Below are 20,531 nucleotides of genomic sequence, written 5' to 3'. Positions count from 1 at the left end.
CAATTTTGAGTTTGCTTATTTAACATAGTTAATTTCATTAAAATATTTTTAAATCATTTTTACAAGTGTATAAAACTTTTATAATATAATATTTTTATCTAAATTGATTCAAAGTTATCTTTTATTATTATAGAATTTTGTACTTAGTTTTACTTTATAATATAACTGTCAGAGAAACGGTTGTTAAATGTAGAGGATCAGTAAGTATCTTTCCACAATAAGTAACTATCACCAGTAAGTAACTATGATAAGTAATTAACTATAAGCAGTAAGTAACTCTGAACACTAAGTAACTATGAGCAGCAAGTAACTCTGAACAGTAAATATCTACAACCAGTAAGTAACTTTGATTAGTAAGTATCTATGACCAGTAAGTAACTATGATTAATAAGTATCTATGACCTGTAAGTAACTACGATTAGTTAGTATGTTTGATCAGTTACTAACTTCGAACACTTATAAACAATGACTTGCAACTTTTGTAACACAACACGTATCCGAGACTTGGCTGGTAGAAGTCACTTCGTTCCGGGGATGTTAGAACCAGTTGAGAATCATATGTGCATGCATAAGTGCGAGATTTGTTTTGGAACAAAATTAGGAGCAAGCTATTTCAATTTATTCTTCTATATAATTTTACTAGAATATAAGTCGGAACATGGCGAATCGGTGGACTATATTTATACATATATATATAGCTGCCATAAGAACAATCGGTCGATTTCTAAAATATGATAAGTAATTAACTATGAGCAGTAAGAATCTATGACCAGTAAGCAACTATGATTAGTAAGTATATTTGAATAGAAAGTAACTATGATTAGTAAGTATCTATGATCAGCAGATAACTTTGATTAGTAAGTATGTTTGATCAGTTACACTTATAAACAATGACTTGCAACTTTTGTAACACAACACATGTCTGAGACTTGGCTGGTAGCAGTCACTTCGTTCCGGGGATGTTAGAACCAATTGGGAATCATATGCACATGTGTGCGAGATTTGTTTTGGCACAAATTTAAGAGCGCTATTAGAATGAAACTATGGAGTTAATCTTCTATAATTTTACTAGTCTATAAGTCGGAGCATAGCGAATCGGTGGACTATATATATACATACATATATATAGTTGCCATTGGAAAATTTTAAGAAAAAATGTAACCTTTTCCAATTTTCAACAGATTTTCATCAAATTTGGTATGTAGCCGTTATATTTTAATCCTTTCCAGGCTCCTTTATGATACCCTGCCAAGCAATCACAAAAATTAACCACTTAAGACCTTTTTAACGATTATATTCATAGAAGAGCATAGCTGTTCCACTTGAGTTTGTTTATGTAAAAACAATATTACGATTTACTTTGATATGATTTTTTATCGACTATTATTTGCTCAGCTAATAACGAATAAAAATGTGTAATTAATGTTAATAACCACTGCTTATGGAAGATACATAGATGTTTTTGAAAGTTTACCACTAATGCTAGATTATTGATTACAATATTAAAACCATTACGGGAAGCTTATGGTTTCTTTCGCCAAAAGATCAAAACCACCAGCAGTCATAATTCATATTTTTACAACTTTTATATGTGCTAAATAAAGCATGATTCGCGAAATATTCAAACGCCAACCAAGATTGAATCCCCATTAAATCCGTGGGGCAACCTTGGATAATGGGTTTTGCATTCCGGTTTGTTCTGTGCTCTCTCTCTTCCTCTGGGTCGTTGTCTCTGACGGTGCGTGATGGATGATTGATGCGCTGCCTGGGCAAGGCAATCCGATGTGAATCGAAACTGCAACTAAACTACACATGGCGTGATCGGTGCGCCACACAGGACAGGACACCGAGAGGAGCAGGAGATGGATGCCTCCAAATGGCAGAGTGGCTTACACAGAAGCCAAATTGCATCAAAGCCCACGAATTGACGAGTGGCTCCCGGCGCTGCAGAGAATGGGAAGTTGAAAGCTGAAAGCTGAATGCCGAGTTAAAAAGCAATTACCCGAAACGATTCCGGGATGGGAAAGAGTCACAGAGAAATCATAAGAAATCACAAGAAATTACAGAAAAGAAATCCGGCCACGTAGAACTCACCTGGCGATAATGAGATGTCTCACTAAGCTGATCAGAACTGCCTTTGTATTTATTTGTCTGTTCGAATGCAAAGTGCACAATGCTGCAGATACCTCCACATTTGTGAACATATATATCTTTGATTCCGATTTGTGAAAGGCAAATCATGAATGAACGGTGCTGACGATGACGTTCGAGTGCCCTCATGCCAGAGATCCAGAGCAAACGCAAACAATCGAACAGGAATAATTTACTAAGTAAATAAGATCTGTATACCGATCACTGCACTTTGAGAACAAGAGTGTATGAAAGGTTTTAATATATTTATTTTGCTTCCTATTAAAAAACGGAAGTTTAAACTCTATAAATATTGCTTAAAGATCTTACTGGGATTTCGTCCAGATCTTTAATCAAAGCAATATGTCATAGGTAACTTGAAGGTTATTTTTGTTATATTTTCAGAAAAACCTTATTTAATTAAAATCCTAATCCAATTGAGACGGCATTTTCGCTCAGTGTTGAGCCGTGGCGAGTAGCGTGCGCCCTCGCGCCCCATCGAGTGGCACTTCAACAATCAAGCATTCACACAGAGCAGATGGTCTCCGCAGCCGTTGGCGACCACCTAAATGAAATTTCATTTAACTTTTTCGCCCGTCATCGCCGCCGCCGCCGCCGCAATCTCGGCCAGGTCCTCCGCTCCTCCTAGGGAACACCGTCGTCTCCCATTTGCTTATGCACACACATTATCAACGTACGCCCGCCTCATGGAGTGTTTGTTTACCTAATTCGATTACCGATCGCGTCCGTTCGCACCATAGTCCGTCGATCACTTGACCATTTGGGTGGCACTGGCACACAAGGCACAAGACCTCTGGAGGAGATCGAGATCTTCTCTCCACAGATCCCCCACTTATCGAGTCCACTCTCCGCTCGTGCGTAATCGCTTCACGGCAGCAGATGCAGATGCAGTGCAGCCGGAGGTATGTCTCGATCGATCTCTGGACGCTTAATTGAAGAAGTCGCCAAGAGGTTTCATCGCCCAAGAGCCGCACGGAGGTAAATTAAGTCTTGATCAGTTGATTGCAGTAAATTAAGATTAGGAATAATAATCACTTAAGTTGCGAGAAAGTGATTAAAGTTGAGAGTCTGGTTTAAAAGAAATTGTACTTCAATTTACCATATTTTACCTTTATATAAATTTGAAGCTAAATTCATGTGTTTCAGAGGTTTTAATTATTTGTACAATATATTAAAGCATTTAAAATCATAAGCCATAAGTCATTCAGGCTTTCTTTATACATATACTGCCATTTTTTATTCATATTTTAGAAATGAATTAACAATTGTAGTTAGAAAATGAAATATGACTATTAAATTTTAAATTTAAATTAACCATATAAATTTAATTAATTTATATTTATAAAATCCCCAAAAATACCCAAAATGTATTTTCTATTTGTCTAGATAAAAGTTCAAAAGTGATACAGTACAACATTTTTTGTTTTGTGACTTAGATTATTATAAATTAATAAGAATAAGAATAATATATCATAGAACTTAACATTATAACCCTATTTGTGCAGAAATAACTATTTAATTAACAAATTTAACACTGAAGGCTTTCACTACGCTTTTCAATTTCAACGGTTTTGCTAGAGATGCCCAGGAGCCACCGATAAATATCGATAAGAATACTCTGCGCCTTCGATTGCTTGTTTACATGACCCTAAATAAAGCCGCTGAGGCACGGCCACACTAATCACAAAATTGACAAAAAATATTCGTTTTGGTCGAACGAATTTAGTTAACATTAAATTAAGGCGAACAAGATAGCATTAAAAATGCGCACAGTGCTACTGAGCAAAGCGGACGAAGTGTACCTGGAGAAATGCGCACAGGAGAACCAGTTCTCGTACGGCATCATTGTGGGCCATGTAAGTACCGATTTCCGCCACGTAGATTTGTTTGGTGCTCCCTGTGCCCCCCGATCAACAAGCACTCTCTAATGGAACATATATCTCTTCGATCTGTATCTGCATCGGCAGCAAGCGGACCTCACCAAGAGCGTTGTGGTGCATCTGGCCCGGAACAACGAGGAGGATGCCGACCTGGAGGATCTGACCGACGTACGCCTCACCATCGGCGATATAAACTCACAGGCGTTGGCCTCACAGTGGCTGAGCGCCAGTAAAATGTGTCCTGGCTCCTTTGACGTCATCGGTGGGTTATGGGATTGCCTTTGGTTGCGTGTGTGCAGCTCCAGGGTGTTATATTACTATTTTACATATTTGTATACCTTCCTGTGACCCCAGTTAATATCGCCAATAGATTGGTTTCATAGTCCAGGGATAGATAAAGATATATGTGACGTGAAAATAGTAAAGTAGGTAGAATATTTGAACTTATACAGTGTTCGTATATATTTTACTAAACAATTAATAGTCATAATGCAATATGATTCCTTTATTCAATCCCAAACTTAATTTGTGACAAATCAACCTCTTAAGCTAAAATGAGTTATTCTTTGACATTCTTGGTGATATCTGTAATTTAAAGTCTTTAAAGAAGTTTATCTAGAAAATAATATGAGTTATAAGCCTATTCAATATAGCGGTTTGTTGATATTGAATTATATATTAACTATTTCATTTTAATGGATTTTTTCCGCAAGCTGAGACCTTATTTAGGACCAATACTACTATTTCAAAAAGCCCATGTTCTATAGCCAAGAATATGTATAGTTTATACTAATGCCCTTTCTTATTTACAGGCATTTTTGTATCATCTTCAAGCCCAGATGTATCAAATGAGAAAAGCAGCGATTTTAAGAATGCCAAAAAGCTGTTTTCCGACATTTACGAGTAAGTGTCTGCTAACAAATTAAACCGTATTTACCTAGACATATTTAGTAATAAAAAAAATTTTCTTCCAGCTTGCTCCTAAAAAGCAACAGCTCCTTTGGTGTGTACACCACCGACATTGCACAGACTGATTTCGTATTCCTCGCGTATTCGCTGGTCGACAAGAAGCTGCTCTGCAAGAATTATAGCTATGGCAAGTGAGTATTGCTTTGATTCTTAAATCCTTCATGACAGATACGGGTACGGGTCTATAAACTCACTCTACGTATTCTCTCTTTTCACAAAAAAAAAAAAAAAAAACAATACCAATTGCTTACAAATTTGTAAAACATTTAGACATTGCAAAAAAACGTACTTTACGGCAAACATAAAATGCATCATATGGTAACTAACAATGTTTGAGAAGTATTTCCCTAAACTATAGTTAATGTTTAATGTTATTAAATCACTTACTTACTTCCCTCGTCCTTCCCTACGTTTCCCATTTCTCGGAATGCATTTTATGTGTTTAGTAAATATCCTTTCGGAATGTTCTTGTTATTAAATGGTAGTTTTGATTGTATTTTAAGCATCGTTTTGCCACAACTAATGCTTGTTATTCCTTCCGAACATAGTGGCGGCACTTTTTCCAACATGGATCACAGGTTTGTGGACAAGCCCTTCGAGTGGATTCAGCTAGAGAGCACCTACGATCTGGACGATGTCCTGCCCATACTGCATGCGTCGCGACGCGTCAACATCGAGGATCAGTTCCAGAACATTATTAAGGCGGTGCGCAGGAATCTGCTGGCCAGCGAGGTGTTCCTCCAGAACGAGATCGTAGAAGATACTATTGATCTGCAGGCGTACATCAAGAAGAAACGTACCAAAGGGGACAAACTAAGCAAACCCTCATCCACGAGTGGTGCTTCAGGCTCGGCGGGCAGCAGTGCCGCGGACTCCCTGACGGATCTGGCCTCAGATACAGGGATTATCAGCGGCGGGGACTCCATCCGGGCGAGCGTAGTGCTCCCGGTAAAGTGCCAGCTGAGCAAACCGTCAGACATCAAGGTGCGAGAATTCCAGGGCACACTCCGCATGAGCGGCATCATTGCTTCGAAGGTCTTCTGTAGTCCGCGGAACAGTATAGCGGATGTGAAGCGTTTCTTACGGGACGACATCCTGCGCTCCCTCATCACACGTATTCAAGTTTACTGCGATGGCCTCACGGATACATATGTAAGCAACGAAGCCTTGTACGTAAGCGAGCCCCCGAGGAGGGTGTTCTTCAGCCTACCCACGGAGAGCACATCTCCCGGCGCAACAGTACAATTCTCGGAATATCTGTTCCGCGGAGAAGCACCCACGGTGGCGGTGGCGCAGGCCAAACAAATTCTGGACGTAGATCTGGACCCGGAGACCATTTCCGTAGAGGCCGAGGGACTGCCGGATGATTCGCACTTCGCCAACGGTGCAAATGCTGGCGTTGATCGCACAGACGATTCCCGGACTCTGGTCAGTTCGATGCCAAAGCCAGAGCTATCGCGCAGCCTGTACATGCTGGGCATTGCGGTAGGCCTACTGATTCTACTGTCATCCGTGGCCCTGCACTACGTCCTAGGTAATCGGTAGGCAAGTCTATTGCCGAGGCCAATCTTGTAGCTCTTTATACGAAAAGATGTTTTTTATACGGATACATTATTTGCATGTGCAAGTGCCTAGGCACTCACCTCTCTCTTGTGATCGTTTGTTTTTATAATCCAATGTGTGTACTCGTAGTAGATAAAAAAAGAGAAATGAAAGTGTTTAGGGATCACGTTAAATAGTTTTATTGTGGAAGCAAAACTGTGCAGCATTTAACACCAATAATATAATAAACTAATAAGTAAAAGTACATTTCTGTGTGTATCTTTGGTAGGTCCAGCAAAGCTGCCTTTCTTGATTATCTGAATTTATTGACTACATTATAGGCAAACGTTTTTTCTCTATTTGAGTATTCTTCGTTTTAAATTATTTGTAATATTATTAAGAGAAATTAAGCTCATTAAAATGTGCGATTATTATTTAAAGTACAGAGTTCGCAAATAATTTAAGACCGTTTACGTGAAGCATCTCTTCTATTAATTTTTAAAGCGCTTAACCAAATAGCTCTGTGTATCTTATATTTAAAAGAGATATATATGTTTTAAAATATATATAAATGAGTGAAGGGCAATATCTGTAACTAAGAGGTTTTAACTATGTGGGTTTCTTTTTGTTATTCCTTTTTTAATATCAAATTTTTGTTTAAATTATGATAACAGAATTATATACATTAGCAGAATATTGCAAAGAAAATTTATATAGAATTAATACCAAAGAACATCAGAAATTAGTGGGTGTCTTTCAGGGATTTAAAAACATAAATATTTGGCTCTTGTCTATAATTAAATCCAACTTTGTTCAATTTATTCTTATAACTTCTAGTTATCTAACTTTAGGATCGTAATTATGAGCACATCATGTATTGTGATCGGACACTTAGAGTGTATATATATTAGTTTTTATTTTCACAGCCTCTGCAACTTGAGACGGACTCGAGTCCGCCACTACCAAGTACCCACCCCAGCCCAAAGGAGCTACTGCATCTTGCAGTTGCCATTGCAATTGACCACCGACCACACCCAGTCAACATAATTAGACACCTTGGCGTAGATGCCAAACTTATTCTTTTGGGCACATCCATCTCCAAATGAGGTGATGCCAAAGATGGTCCATGGATGGTTGGGCTTGGTGGTGTCGCGACACAAAAGTGGGCCACCCGAGTCACCTGCACAAGTGTCGATGTGGCCCTTTTTATGGCCCGCACAGAACATGTTCTGTAAGAGAAACCTGTGATTAGAAGGAGCTGAGTTCCTCTTTAGTAAACATAACTATTACCTTGGTGATGGTGTAGTCGTAGTAAACCTTTCGGCAATTGTTCATTGGAATTATGGGCACAGTGGCCTTGTGGAGCACACTAGTTCCGGTTGCATCCCGATTGCGGCGCTTGCCCCAGCCAATAACCGTGCACTCCACGTTCTTGGGCAGCGCCTGGAAAGGCTGCGGCAGGCAGGAGTATCCAATCCAGTTGGTGGCATTGACGGGCTTGGGTAGCCTGGAAGACAGAGTGATATTTGTGGATTTTGTAAATAGAAAGAAGAAAGATAACTGGTGTGTTCACTATTGTGGTAACTCCCATTCGTTATACTACTTCCTGTAGGAAAATGCTGAAAAGTAGGCAACAAATCTTTGCATTCGAATATAATGTTCTTGTATGATTTATAAGACAACAAGTGAGTCCATCCTTGGTCGTTTTAAAGCTTTTAACTAGTGGTATCTCCATCTAAACTGATAGGCTTCCATAGTTAACACTCACCTGAGCAGTGCCACATCGCTATCCACGGTTCGCTTATCAAAGTTGGGGTGTATAAAGCTCTTCATTACCCGCAGTTGCACCTCTGTGCCGTCCTCGTAATCCAGATTATGTTCTCCTGTAGATTATAATATTTATAATTAAATAATTCCACATTCTTATATTTCCCCAAGAGAAATCCCTACCTAGCCGAACATAGAGCACTCTTCGCACACAATGGGCGGCAGTTAGGACCCATCGTGGAGCAATGAGTGTTCCTCCACAGAAGGCCTCCTTGAAGCGGTTCAGGATAGCCACTTGCCACGGCCACTCTCCCTTACGCGATGCCCGTCCACCGATGATCTTTAGCATGTTGGACATACTCCTGCGTCCCGAGGATCGGACAATACCACAGGTCAGCTTCATCGGCGTGTACTCTGGTCCGCGGTAACCCTTGCCTGCCATTATGTAGTTCAAGTCATTGATGGACTCCTCCGGCTGTACCGAATGCATTCGTCGCATGGCGTTGGCTGCTGAGCCAGGTCCCGGCCTGGTCTCGAAGGCGGGCGTTTTCTGGAACTGTGTCTGCAGCCATTGTTGGCAAAAGCTGCCCTCTGTGTAGCAATAGGCAATCTCCCGGAGAACCTCTCGTCCGCACTGATCACTAATGCGACATTTTCTGAAAGTCAAGGGAAAGAAATTAATCAAATGATTTAATGGGTGACAATCCTAGCAACTTACTTATATCTCCTGGTGGTGCACTTGGGCGAACACCTGGTCCATCGACTCCACTTGGAGTAGATGCGACGTCGCCGCAATACGAGTCCATCCTTCGGAGGCTGCACCCAGCTAATATTTCGGTATTCCGTATCCGATTCCTCAGAATCAGTGTAGATAGTGTCCGGTTCCAGATCAAAATCCTCGTACTGGAATACGTCTCCCTCCACGCTGTCCTCGATCATATTCCTCGTGTTCAAGGATTTTCTTTCAGCAAAATCCACAAAATAATCGTCATCGTAGTCTATCTTTGGAGGTCCTCTGCGGAATTTCTTTCTATGATTTTTCCGTCTCCTGTGACGATGGTGTTTCAAAACAAAGAAGTCACCCTGCTCATCGGAGTTAATAAAATCTTCATCGGGTTCAGGTACCGGCTCTGGATCCTCTCCAGAATCCTCCTCGCTGTAGATTTCTTTCGATGGATATCTTGGTATTTTTGGCAATTTTTCTTCTGGTTGACGAGCTGGAGGAGGTGGCGTTGGAGATGGAGTTGTATAGGGAGTTGGATAGGGCGTTGGAGGATGAGTGGGATAAGGCGTTGGCGGGTGGGTTGGATAGTGGGTCGGAGGTGGACTTTGATAGAGAATTGGAGGATTTGTTGGATAATAAGCTACAGGAGCTCGAGGTGCTGGAGGCGGCCCGTACTCAGTATGACGATAATCTAGATTTGGACCACTTGAGGCGGCGGCCGCTGCATTAATTATTATCGACGGTTGCGGTGGTGGTGGCAATGGCTGCGGATGAATACTCTCGCGGATGTGCTCCTCGTGAACCACAACCGGTGGTTGCCATTTAATAGAAGGTGCAGGATGACAACTGCAACAAAAATGCATATATTTTTTTCAATTCTGAAGAAGTAAGACTAGTACAAGTTGAAAAATTTTAACAAATGGGCTTGGTTCCCAATGAAATGAGATACTTTGCTTAAATTAGAACACTTTAGAAATAAGTAGAATAAAAAAATATGGCCTAAAACAAGCTGCTTGTAATTATTATTTGTGGAAAATAGCACTAAAAATAGAGACACACAAAAATGCATGTGTACATTTGTGCCATATTTTGCGGAAACTTGTTTTTTAAATTGAGTACAAGTTTTATTTTTATACCCTTGCAGGGTATTTTAATCTAAGTATCTATGACCAGTAAGTAACTATGATCAGTAAGTATCAATGAACATTAAGTAACTATAATCAGTAATTAACTATGACCAGTAAGAAACTATAATATGTAATTAGCTATGACCAATCAAAAACTAAGAGCAGTTATTAACAAGAGAAGTAAGTATCAAAAAACATTAAGTAACTCTGACCAATTAGTAACTATGATCAGTAAGTATCTACATATAAGTAAGTAAGTATGATCAGTTACTAACTTTAAACACTAATAATAATGGCTTGCAACTTTTATAACACAACACGAATCCAAGGCTTGGCTGGTAGAAGTCACTTCGTTTCGGGGATGTTAGAACCAGTTGAGAATCATATGTGCATACATAAGTGCGAGATTTGTTTTGGAACAAAATTAGGAGCAAGCTATTTCAATGAAACTATGGAGTTAATCTTATATACAATTTTACTAGTATATAAGTCGGAAAATGGAGAATCGGTGGACTATATATATACATATATATAGTTGCCATAGGAACAATCGGACAATTTATAAAATATGATCAGTAATTAACTATAATTAGTAATTAATTAAGAGCAGTAAGTATCTATGACCTGTAAGTAACTATGATTAGTAAGTATCTATGACCAGTAAGTAACTATGATTAGTAAGTATCTATGATCAGTAAGTAACTATGATTAGTAAGTACGTTTGATCAGTTACTAACTTTGAACACTAATAAACAATGACTTGCAACTTTTGAAACACAACACGTATCCGAGACTTGGCTAATAGAAGTCACTTCGTTCCGGGGATGTTAGAACCAGTTGAGAATCATATGTACATATATGCGAGATATGTTTTGGAAGAAAATTAGGAGCAAGCTATTTCAATGAAACTATGAAGTTAATCTTCTATATAATTTTACTAGTATATAAGTCGGAAAATGGAGAATCGGTGGACTATATATATACATATATATAGCTGCCATAGGAACAATCGGACGATTTATAGAAATATGATCAGTAATTAACTAAGAGCAGTAAGTAACTCTGAACAGTAAGTAGCTATGAGCTGTAAGTAACTCTGAACAGTAAGTATCAATAACCAATAAGTAACTATGATCAGTAAGTATCTATGACCAGTAAGTAACTATGATCAGTAATTAACTTTGAACACTTATAAACAATGACTTGCAACTTTTGTAACACAACACGTATCCGAGACTTGGCTGGTAGAAGTCACTTCGTTCCGGGGATGTTAGAACCAGTTGAGAATCATATGTGCATGCATAATTTTGTTTGGAACAAAATTAGAAGCAAGCTATTTCATTAATTTATTCATTCATTTATTTTTATTACTAATTTATTTATTAATAAATACATATTTTTGGATTCTTTTTTGCATCCTTTACCCATGTATTTTTAATGATCTTGAAACCACATTTAATGTATTTATATTTAAAAATAACTAATAAATAAACACTCACTGCCGGCACTTGCTCTGCTCCACGTGCTTGGTATGTCCGCATTTCCGTTTCACCTTGCAGAATCTCTCCCGCCGCCGGATGCAGTCCGCATCACAGGTGGTCCACTGTGACCACCGGCTGAAGGGTTGGCTGTGGCTAATGGAGCGCCTGCGTCCACTCCAGCGTTGATGCTGCGGCATTCGCATGCGGTGCACTCGATGACCATTTACCCAATGAGAGCCATGATACGATGGGTGATGATTGTGATGGTGATGGAAATGCCTTTGGTGACCCATGGCGTCCCGTATTTCGGCATTTATTGACCTCTTCGCCTCCTGGACATGTCCGCTCTGAGAAAGAAAAAATAACAACAAGGAAGTGGTCATAAGATTGGGTTTTGGGTTACCCTATTTTATAGGTCGCTTGGAGTAAAGTTGAAACGCGATCTGCGCCCTTCGCCCTTCGGATTCAAGGAGCTATGGAGTCTGCTCAGACATCTACCATAAATCAGACATGTCGCCGCTTTTTATTTGAAGTGTCATTGCTCTCGACAGTTCCGTCGTGTCTGATGCCGCTGCCTTCGCATTGTGATCCCCGAGGAAAGTACCAATGGTGTATACCATGCCATACCAGGTCCCAGCTCCAGTTCCAAATGCAGGCGACGCGACGCGATGTGACGCCGCCGTCGCTGCTATAAATAACTCACGCTTTTCGCCGACCGATCCGGCGGATCCCTGCATCCGCGTCCCAGTCTAAAATAGGCTTCGCCTTTCAGCCGAGGAGCAGAGCAACCTCTTCACTAACGCCCTACAGCTGCGAAAACTCCATTAAACTGGACATTTTTCGCAGGCATAACCATCTGCGAGTGCATTTGAGCTGAGAGCTGTGACTCGATCAAGTAGTAAATGTGCCAAGTTGTGCAACGATAAAATGTTGCATATCTCCAAATACACATACATTATATATTTTCAGGGACCTACGATCATGAAATACTTTCCATAGCATCATTAATGCTTGCCACTCGCTCGGAGTGATAAATTTTCTATAATGTTTCCTTGTATTGTTTAATCAAGTAATTGAAAATAATATAGATTAAGAATGTAGTTGCAAAATAATAATGTAAAACAAGAATATATTTTCCAGAGAAGATTAAGATACTTTAATAAATAAAAAACTAAGTAAAGTAAAACAAATTGATAGATTACAGTTTAATATACCATTATATGTTATACCATTAATCAAATTTCGATTGCACAAATATTCAAAAATAAAGCTCATCCTTGTTCGAATCTTTAAAATCGATGTTTTCATGATGGGACATTGAATTTTATACTTTTAGGATAAGAACAAATACGTCTTAAATAAATACAAGAAAGTATCAAAAAGCAAGACCACTTCGAAATAATTAAAGCAAGATACAAATTCTATACATCTTTAAAAAATTAAAGATTTCTATATATTAAAAAAATCTAAGTTGTATCACATTTAAGCATAAACCCTTAAATGAATTCTTTTGAAAAGTTCCCAATATATGAAGGAGGCTATTTCATTTAGTACCTGTTTGCCAGATTCCAGTTTTTAAATCCAACCTTAGAAGGAGAAATACACATAAACGAACAGTTTTCAAAAGTTTTATTAGTTCAACGACTCTTATCGGTCTTAAAATCTCGCCTTTGCCTAAACAAAACCCATAACCGGTAAGGTACTCGTGTTTGGTATTCCAACAACTTGGAAATTAGTTCATTTATGCGGCTACTACATTCTTTTAACTAAGTCTGTGAATATTGATCAGCAAAAACAGGAAGTTAAGTTTCAGTCACAGCAGGTTTTATATACTTTATTGACCGTTTTAGCTAAATTAAGTGCGTATTAGAATTATTTAAATGACCCAACTTTACAGGCCGTTGATGAGGTGCCAATAAATCAAACAAAACGCACACACCCGATGCCGATCGATGCCCCAGTGGATAAACCCAGACGTAGGTCATGGCAAATCGGAAAATTCTCAAAATGGAAAACCGAAACATTCCCATCAAATCATGCGGAAATACGAGCAGAGAGAGAGAGCCACTCTGCACCTCAAGCTCAAGGAGACCCATAACGTTCCGGACACGATTTCGATATATATGATATATATATTATAGGGGAGAACCCCGATGCCCAAAACAATGGAGAAACGAGAGTGCGACTAATTTGGACGCGGTAATTGACCTTGCATTCGTAAATAGTTGGCTTTTGCGTTCGCGGTTCCCAATCAAATCGTTTCGGGTTGACGTAATGCGTAATGCGATTTCGATTCGATTTCAATTCCGACAAGTGGGTGTTCCACCAATCAACCCACTGTGGCACTCACCTGAGCTCCAGCCAGCAGCAGTTGGACCACCGTCAGGAATTCGAATACCAAGCACACCACTTTCATGCTCAACTGCTTCGAAATCCGTTCAATAATAATGATACCGATACTGCGCCAGCGTTACGAATCCAAATCCGTGTATCCAAAAGACCCTGACAAAACGCACTGTAAATAGAAATAAAATAGTACATATAAATATGTGTGTGCTGACGTTGTGGGGCATTGGTTTCATTGAACTGATTATTTTTGGGCGCTCCAGAAACCTCAACGGAGTTAGCCTTGGGATTCATTGTAGTTTAGGGAATTCACCAAGTTCAGGTATTTTAATATAAATAGAAATGAACTTTACAACCATTACAATATCTATTTTTATCCTTAAATTGTTGAGATTAATTAGGTAATAAAATGGAATTTATTTATATGTTCTTGTATTTGATTCTTAATGTTTAAAATATCCTTTTTATGTAAATGAAATCTATGAAATTTAAGTAAATATTCCCTTTAACGATTACAATATTTTTATCCTGAAGTTTTTGTGATAATCTAGGGATTAACATTTGATTTAGTTTTACAAGTTTTCTGGTAATTAGCTTCAGATTGTAAATATCTTTTTTATGCTAATGATAACTACAGCAAAGGCTATATCTATAAAGCTACTTCGTTTCCGCCATAAAAGACTCTTTAGTAAAATATTGTTTATCAATTTCTTGTTAACCTAAAATGTTAAAACCTCAAAGTATCCCGTTGCATAATTATGTACAAGTAACATATGTAGTACAATTGTATGCTTCCCTATGAGAATTACGCCATCAGCTACCATTTAAAAATCCACTTCATTTTTTAAGTTTTTTTTTGGGATAGGCTAATTAAATTATATAATGACACCCACAAAAGCCGACGTACTTGAACCTGTACTTGTGCGTTAAACGGCGCTCGTCTGCCATGTCTCTGAGTGCCCAATTTGCCCTGACTAAGCGACTCATTTGCGTCAAAGTAAAATCCGGCAAAAGCATAAAAGAGTACATATAGAGTGCCCCCCACGCAATGCACAATTAAGCGATGCCAATGTCGATGGTGAATCCGAAACTGAATCGGATGAATCTAGTGAATCTGGTGAATCTGGCTCCCTATCTCTGCGGCCGCCTTTTGCCAACTACAAAGCAAATATTTGAACTTGTCTGGGACCTTAGCCCAAAGCGATCAAAAGCGTGGGCAGAATATTCATATATTCATATACATATATATAAAAATAGGAGGGAAAAAAAGTGAAATTAATTAGCTACATACCCGGTACATGTAATTACAAACAGAGAAGGAAAATTGGAAACATAAAGATAAACTATGAGTATTTTTTTTTGTCGGGATGCCGAGTGCTTTTGATGCTGCTGCCTGTGTGCCTCTGCATAAGTGGGGTTTTCTTTTTCGTATAAAAGGTCTGCCACTATTCCACCCATTCGGAACTGCACCAAGGAATTTTAAGTACTAACAGAGACACAGCGACCGGGCACGGGCACTGACTGGAGCACAATTACACGTACTTTGGACTTACGTCAGGATTGCACTGCCAAAAAATATATACAGAGATTAAACCAAAGACTTTAAACTAGATTTAAGGAAGAAAATGATTGAGTTTTTAAGCCAAAGTACACTTTTATTCAAAGAATACCGCTTTGATTAAAGCTTATTTTAGCTTTAGGTCAATGCAAAACGAAGTTTTGCAAACATAAGTTAAATATGACGTATTGATATAAACCTTACAACCCATTGCTTTACAGATCTTAACTTATTCTTTATAATTCTATAATTTCCTTTAAAAACTGACAAGAATCTTTCATTTATGAAGGTAAATAATCTACAATAATTTAAATATTCAATGCAAGCCCCTAAGATCGTTTACCAGTCTCAATATATTTCAATATTAACTTTTTAAACCCAACACTTTTCTTACTAAGAGTAAAAATGGTATATTTATTTTAATATTCACAATTGTTAATTTTTTCCCAGTGTAAATCTGAGCCAGTTCCAGATTCGCAAAACATCCAAAGTGCCCACCCCTTTCGTTCGTATAAGGTCAGATGGGGCTGGAAACAAGCTGCAAGTAAAAATGCATTGCACGATCCAGTTCGCGCTCCCACATTTGCAATTCTGGTTATTCCCAAATGACCAAATTCGATAACAGCCATCCTCTGACCAGGTCTCCGCTAAATTGGCCATTTATATTCCGTGCTAAATTCCAATAAAATCGGTTCAATATCCTATCATTCATTGTGAATTATTTCAAAGCGAATACATTCTGTTTTAAAAACATCAAAATGTGATATTGGGTAACTAGCAATGCTTGAAAAAAGAATATTTTCGCCGGCTTGATGGATATAAAATTCCACAAACAAATCAAATAAAAAACCAAATAAAAAAAAAACGGAAAAACCACTAGAAACTATTTTAACACACCTGACGACACATGATTTATACATTGAGGCAGATTCTTCTCCGCCGAATGTTTGTGACATCACCCCCACCCGGCATAGCGATGTTAAACACAACAAAAATATGATTTATAGAAGATCTTCTGGTATTATGTTTGAAGAGATCTGGAATGCTTGTGAAGATAACACTCTGGGGATGCTGGTGCGCAGTACGTTTTAACATAAACGTAGAAGTTTATCTGGCATTGCACTAAGGTAAATAAAAATGCAGGAAATTGGGGACAGACTTATAAAAAATTAAGCCACAGTGCATTTTACACGTATAAGGAAAAAATTAAATATTATAATAGAGTAATTAAAAAAGTTCGTTTCTTTTCAAAAATGAATTAATAATGGTTTTTCTTTTTAAAGTACATCTTTTTCAAAATTGATGTCTTTTTCATGTTTGTGTGTTTGTTTTTATTATTTTGACTTAAAAAATAAAGTAGTAAACATCAAAACATAATTTTGAAAACACAATCTCTTTTCTGCTTGCCTATTTACTTAGATAGGAAGTCTCATATTTCAGGTTTTTGTTTACAACATTTTTAAATAGACTCGAAAATGTTCTTATTTGTTTTGAAAACATCCCCAATCTTATTATTGCTGATAAAGCTCATAAAATGTTCGTTTAAAGAAAAAGCTATAAAATATTCTGCTCTAAAGCAAAATATTGATACATATTTTATGTTTTTTTTTTTAATTTACAACAAAAAGCCATAGTTGTGTTAGAAAAACTTAAACTAACTTTAAGCTGACACATTTTAAATGTTTAATCATTTGTTAAATTTAAACCACTTTTAAAAAGAATGAATATATATAGAATTAAAACTTTGTGGTGTTAATAAATATTTTCTGGGGATTAACATTTTTAATTTCCAATGTATTTCCTTTATTACCAAATCGAATCAGCTTCCTGTGTTAATGGATCTCTTTTTATTTCTGCTTATTTAGCTCAAAAATCTGGCTCGGTGTTGAAAACCCTGAAGATATGTCCACCCCATTCTTTAAACAATATATTTGTGTACGATTTGTGTGTACTTCGGGCGACGCTGCTTCTTAATTTAGAACGCGATGCGTCCGCATAGCAAACAGAGCAGCAACAACCTCAGTCCCAGTCCCAGGTCCCAGTCTCCGTCTCCGGAACCATCTTCAGCGATCTGTGATCTGTGATCTGCGATTCCCCCTAAAATTCCGCCATTCTCTATAAGATCTCCGTGTAAACAAACCGCATTATTGCCGCCTCCATAACGCTTTACCTTGACAAAGTGCGATTCGGCATCTCAACTATGACGGGGTCGAGACGGCGTCATAAGTGCCAAAGAAAATATATAAATATTTCCCAGATGGCCAAGAATATCGAGTGTCCGTTTTATCAAATTCCGTCCAGGTGAGGAAGGGTACTCATAAATGTGTGTGTGTTTACCTGTTCTGCCCATAAGGTGGATGGGCCACCCACTCCAGCATCCCAGCCTCAACCACCCACTGCCCACGCCCGCTCGGCATGTGGTCGGCTTTTCCGTTGTTTTTTCCCTTCTTATTTTTATTTTTCGATCCCAAATTAATGCTGCGTAGACCGACGCGATTTTTTATGAATGAAAATGTACAAATTTGGATTTGGCCAGCCGCTTTTCGAGACTAGAGCTCAGTACACGGAGAGAAATTGTTATTAAACAGGAGAGTTTTAAACTCGTTTTGAGACTAGGTTTAAAGGTTTATTGACGACTCTAAAAGTTAATATTTTTGAATGAGATGTTCCATATTTATAACTTATAAGTTATTTTAGCCTGTAGAAAGTGCAAAACAGTTGAAAATGTAAATACATACCCTAAGGTCATGTTGCTTTTGTAAAAACAAGATTATAAAAGTTAATACAAATTTAAAAATTTCAATGAAAGTTAACTATTATTATCACCTCAAAAGATAAGGCATTAAAGCTAAATAAAATTGCATTTAATAAAAACACCACTAAGGTCATGTTTGCTTTGAAAAAATGAGATTAAATAATGTGTAACATCACCTTGCATATATTTTCTCTGTCCGAGAACAATGACTAATTATGACATATAATTTAGAGGTAATTTTTCCTTGTGTACCTGCTGGCTGATTTATTTTTCTTTTGGCTTGTTGGCCGGCTATAGTAGCCACAATGTCTGGTATGGCCAATCAACTGTCTCTCGCTGTGTGTGTTGCATGTCCGCGGGCTCGTTTAACGAAATGCAATTTTAATGACGTGACCAGCTACTAAAAAAAAATAAATCGAATCAAATCACTGCCTTCGGGTTTGTTTGTCGTTTGTTGTTTTTATATTTACTATTTTTTTCCTAATGCCGCCTAAGTGGGCAGTTCGTGGGCAGCATTTTGGGCTTTGCGGTATTGTCTACGGATTCGGACTGGCTTAATTTATTAGTCAGCCTTTTGTAATCGGCCACGCATTAGATTCGCTCTGCGACATAGCATCTAGACAACAGTATTAAAAGTATTAGCGGAAGTGTCGGAAATAAATCATTTACACACATCGCCGCGCCGCAAATTCAGCGTCATCGATGGCATCGCAAAGATGCCGCCGTCGATGAGAAGCCTCCTCAAGAAAAAATTACCCCACATCCCAATTTTCCAACACATCTCCCAGATCTGCATCCGCGATCCATGAATCCCACATCCAATACCCCGCCACACCACCACCAGAACACCCAATTTTCCACAGATGAATTAAATGCATTTTAAACACAGATGGAGTCACAGTTGGAGTCAAAATAATAGGATGAGATATAGGAGATATTTTAAATTACGGATCAAGAAAATTTAGAATTTAAATAATATAGATTTTTACTTTTAGTTATCAGAAAATTTAATAAACAAAGAAATATAACTATCAATCAGGATCGTTAAATGGATTATTAATCTCTAAAATGTATCGCAAAATGATTAATGTGTAATGCTCCTTAAAAGGTAAACAAGTTAATAACAAAAACTTGCTTAATTTTATCCGAAACTCCTGATATATTCAAATATTAATAGGTTTAAAATAGATGCCAATTATTAGTTCTGTAATACTTTATTTATAGCCTGACTTAAATTAAAATATCACTATCTTATATATTAATGATTCATCTTTCTATAATTAAAGACTCAATACAAAAATTTGATTCAAATTAACTCTGAAAAGTCTTAATAAAAATATTTCCCTAATTATGTTTCAAATATCTCATTAAAATGATTTATTTCATAGACCATCAAATATTTCACTGGGATAGTTTTCATAGAAAAAGAAAATATTTTCAACTAATAAATTCACAAACCAACTATAATTAATAACAGCAAATAAAAAGCAGGAAAATTCTATGGCGCTAGCCTCAAAAATATAAATATTTTTTTAGTTTGGATCTAAATACAAAACCCCTTTAATTATTGATATTCATCCTATTCTTTTGACTGCATCTGTAAGAACCGCATCCAAATGCATCTGCGTATGCGAGCGCAGATTGTTTTCATGAATGAAACATTTTTTATTCCATTTATCACTTGGCACCATCGTCGTCTCCTTCAGCTGCAGTTCGATTGGCAACTTGGAGCAGTTGGGACAGAATTAATCCACACGATCCGACGCACTTTGCATGTTAACACGGACAACAGGCCCATTTGTTTGCGTTTATGGCTCTAATATTGAACTGTCAACTGTTAAGCGCTTAGCGTTTAGCGTAACTTTGCACAGCAATTACCTGAGAGGTTTTTCTTTATTTTATTATTACTTTTTTTAAGATAGAAACTATTTCAAAAGCCGTTTCGCGCACACATATTGGAGCAATTTATTTTTACATTGGAGAACCAGACTAAGCACAGAAGCATAAACCCTGACAGCACGTATGGCCATCCGTCGGATGTCGCCTCGACAACTCCGCTGTGCGATCGCCGCGAAAAAAGATATATCCGTTCCGTAGTACTGTTTCGTTCCGTTCGGATCCGATCCGATCCGATCCAACCGACGTCTTCTCGAGAACTGAGCGCAACGCCAACGCTCCGCAGCGAGCTGAGGTGAAAACCAGAAAGGAAAGGCACACCGCCGTCTGTATAC

The 20,531-nt window shown here is 38.0% G+C and overlaps 2 protein-coding genes across 2 annotated transcripts; one reads left to right on the top strand and one right to left on the bottom strand.

The window, feature by feature from the left end:
• The first annotated feature begins 3,791 nt into the window (after window positions 1-3,791).
• On the top strand, window positions 3,792-6,807 carry LOC110190602 (protein odr-4 homolog). The gene is made up of 5 exons (XM_020961195.2): window positions 3,792-4,007; window positions 4,119-4,293; window positions 4,844-4,934; window positions 5,006-5,131; window positions 5,549-6,807. The coding sequence occupies exons 1-5, from the start codon at window positions 3,915-3,917 to the stop codon at window positions 6,543-6,545; spliced, it is 1,482 nt and encodes a 493-aa protein (XP_020816854.2). The 5' UTR covers window positions 3,792-3,914; the 3' UTR covers window positions 6,546-6,807.
• On the bottom strand, window positions 6,719-20,462 carry LOC110190601 (uncharacterized). The gene is made up of 8 exons (XM_020961194.2): window positions 20,179-20,462; window positions 13,992-14,156; window positions 11,660-11,988; window positions 9,028-9,879; window positions 8,493-8,965; window positions 8,311-8,425; window positions 7,833-8,049; window positions 6,719-7,771 (listed from the first exon to the last, which is right to left on the bottom strand). Exons 2-8 carry the CDS (start codon window positions 14,055-14,057, stop codon window positions 7,532-7,534), a joined length of 2,292 nt encoding a protein of 763 aa, XP_020816853.2. The 5' UTR covers window positions 14,058-14,156; window positions 20,179-20,462; the 3' UTR covers window positions 6,719-7,531.
• Between the last annotated feature and the right edge of the window lie 69 nt (window positions 20,463-20,531).

This window comes from Drosophila serrata, unplaced genomic scaffold (assembly GCF_035046125.1).
Source record: "Drosophila serrata isolate PLE 108 unplaced genomic scaffold, ASM3504612v1 contig_272, whole genome shotgun sequence".
Lineage (NCBI taxonomy): Eukaryota > Metazoa > Arthropoda > Insecta > Diptera > Drosophilidae > Drosophila > Drosophila serrata.
This window is presented reverse-complemented; position numbering and strand designations above follow the sequence as displayed.

What these genes read in the sequence shown, in the direction of transcription:
- LOC110190602 (XM_020961195.2), top strand. Translation starts at nt 3,915, where the DNA reads ATGCGCACAGTGCTACTGAGCAAAGCGGACGAAGTGTACCTGGAGAAA. An exon ending in TGGCTCCTTTGACGTCATCG is followed by an intron (nt 4,294 to 4,843) that starts GTGGGTTATGGG and finishes TCTTATTTACAG; the next exon opens with GCATTTTTGTATCATCTTCA. An exon ending in AAGAATTATAGCTATGGCAA is followed by an intron (nt 5,132 to 5,548) that starts GTGAGTATTGCT and finishes TTCCGAACATAG; the next exon opens with TGGCGGCACTTTTTCCAACA.
- LOC110190601 (XM_020961194.2), bottom strand. Translation starts at nt 14,057, where the DNA reads ATGAAAGTGGTGTGCTTGGTATTCGAATTCCTGACGGTGGTCCAACTG. An exon ending in TGCTGCTGGCTGGAGCTCAG is followed by an intron (nt 11,989 to 13,991) that starts GTGAGTGCCACA and finishes TTTCTTTCTCAG; the next exon opens with AGCGGACATGTCCAGGAGGC. An exon ending in AGTGCTCTATGTTCGGCTAG is followed by an intron (nt 8,426 to 8,492) that starts GTAGGGATTTCT and finishes TATAATCTACAG; the next exon opens with GAGAACATAATCTGGATTAC.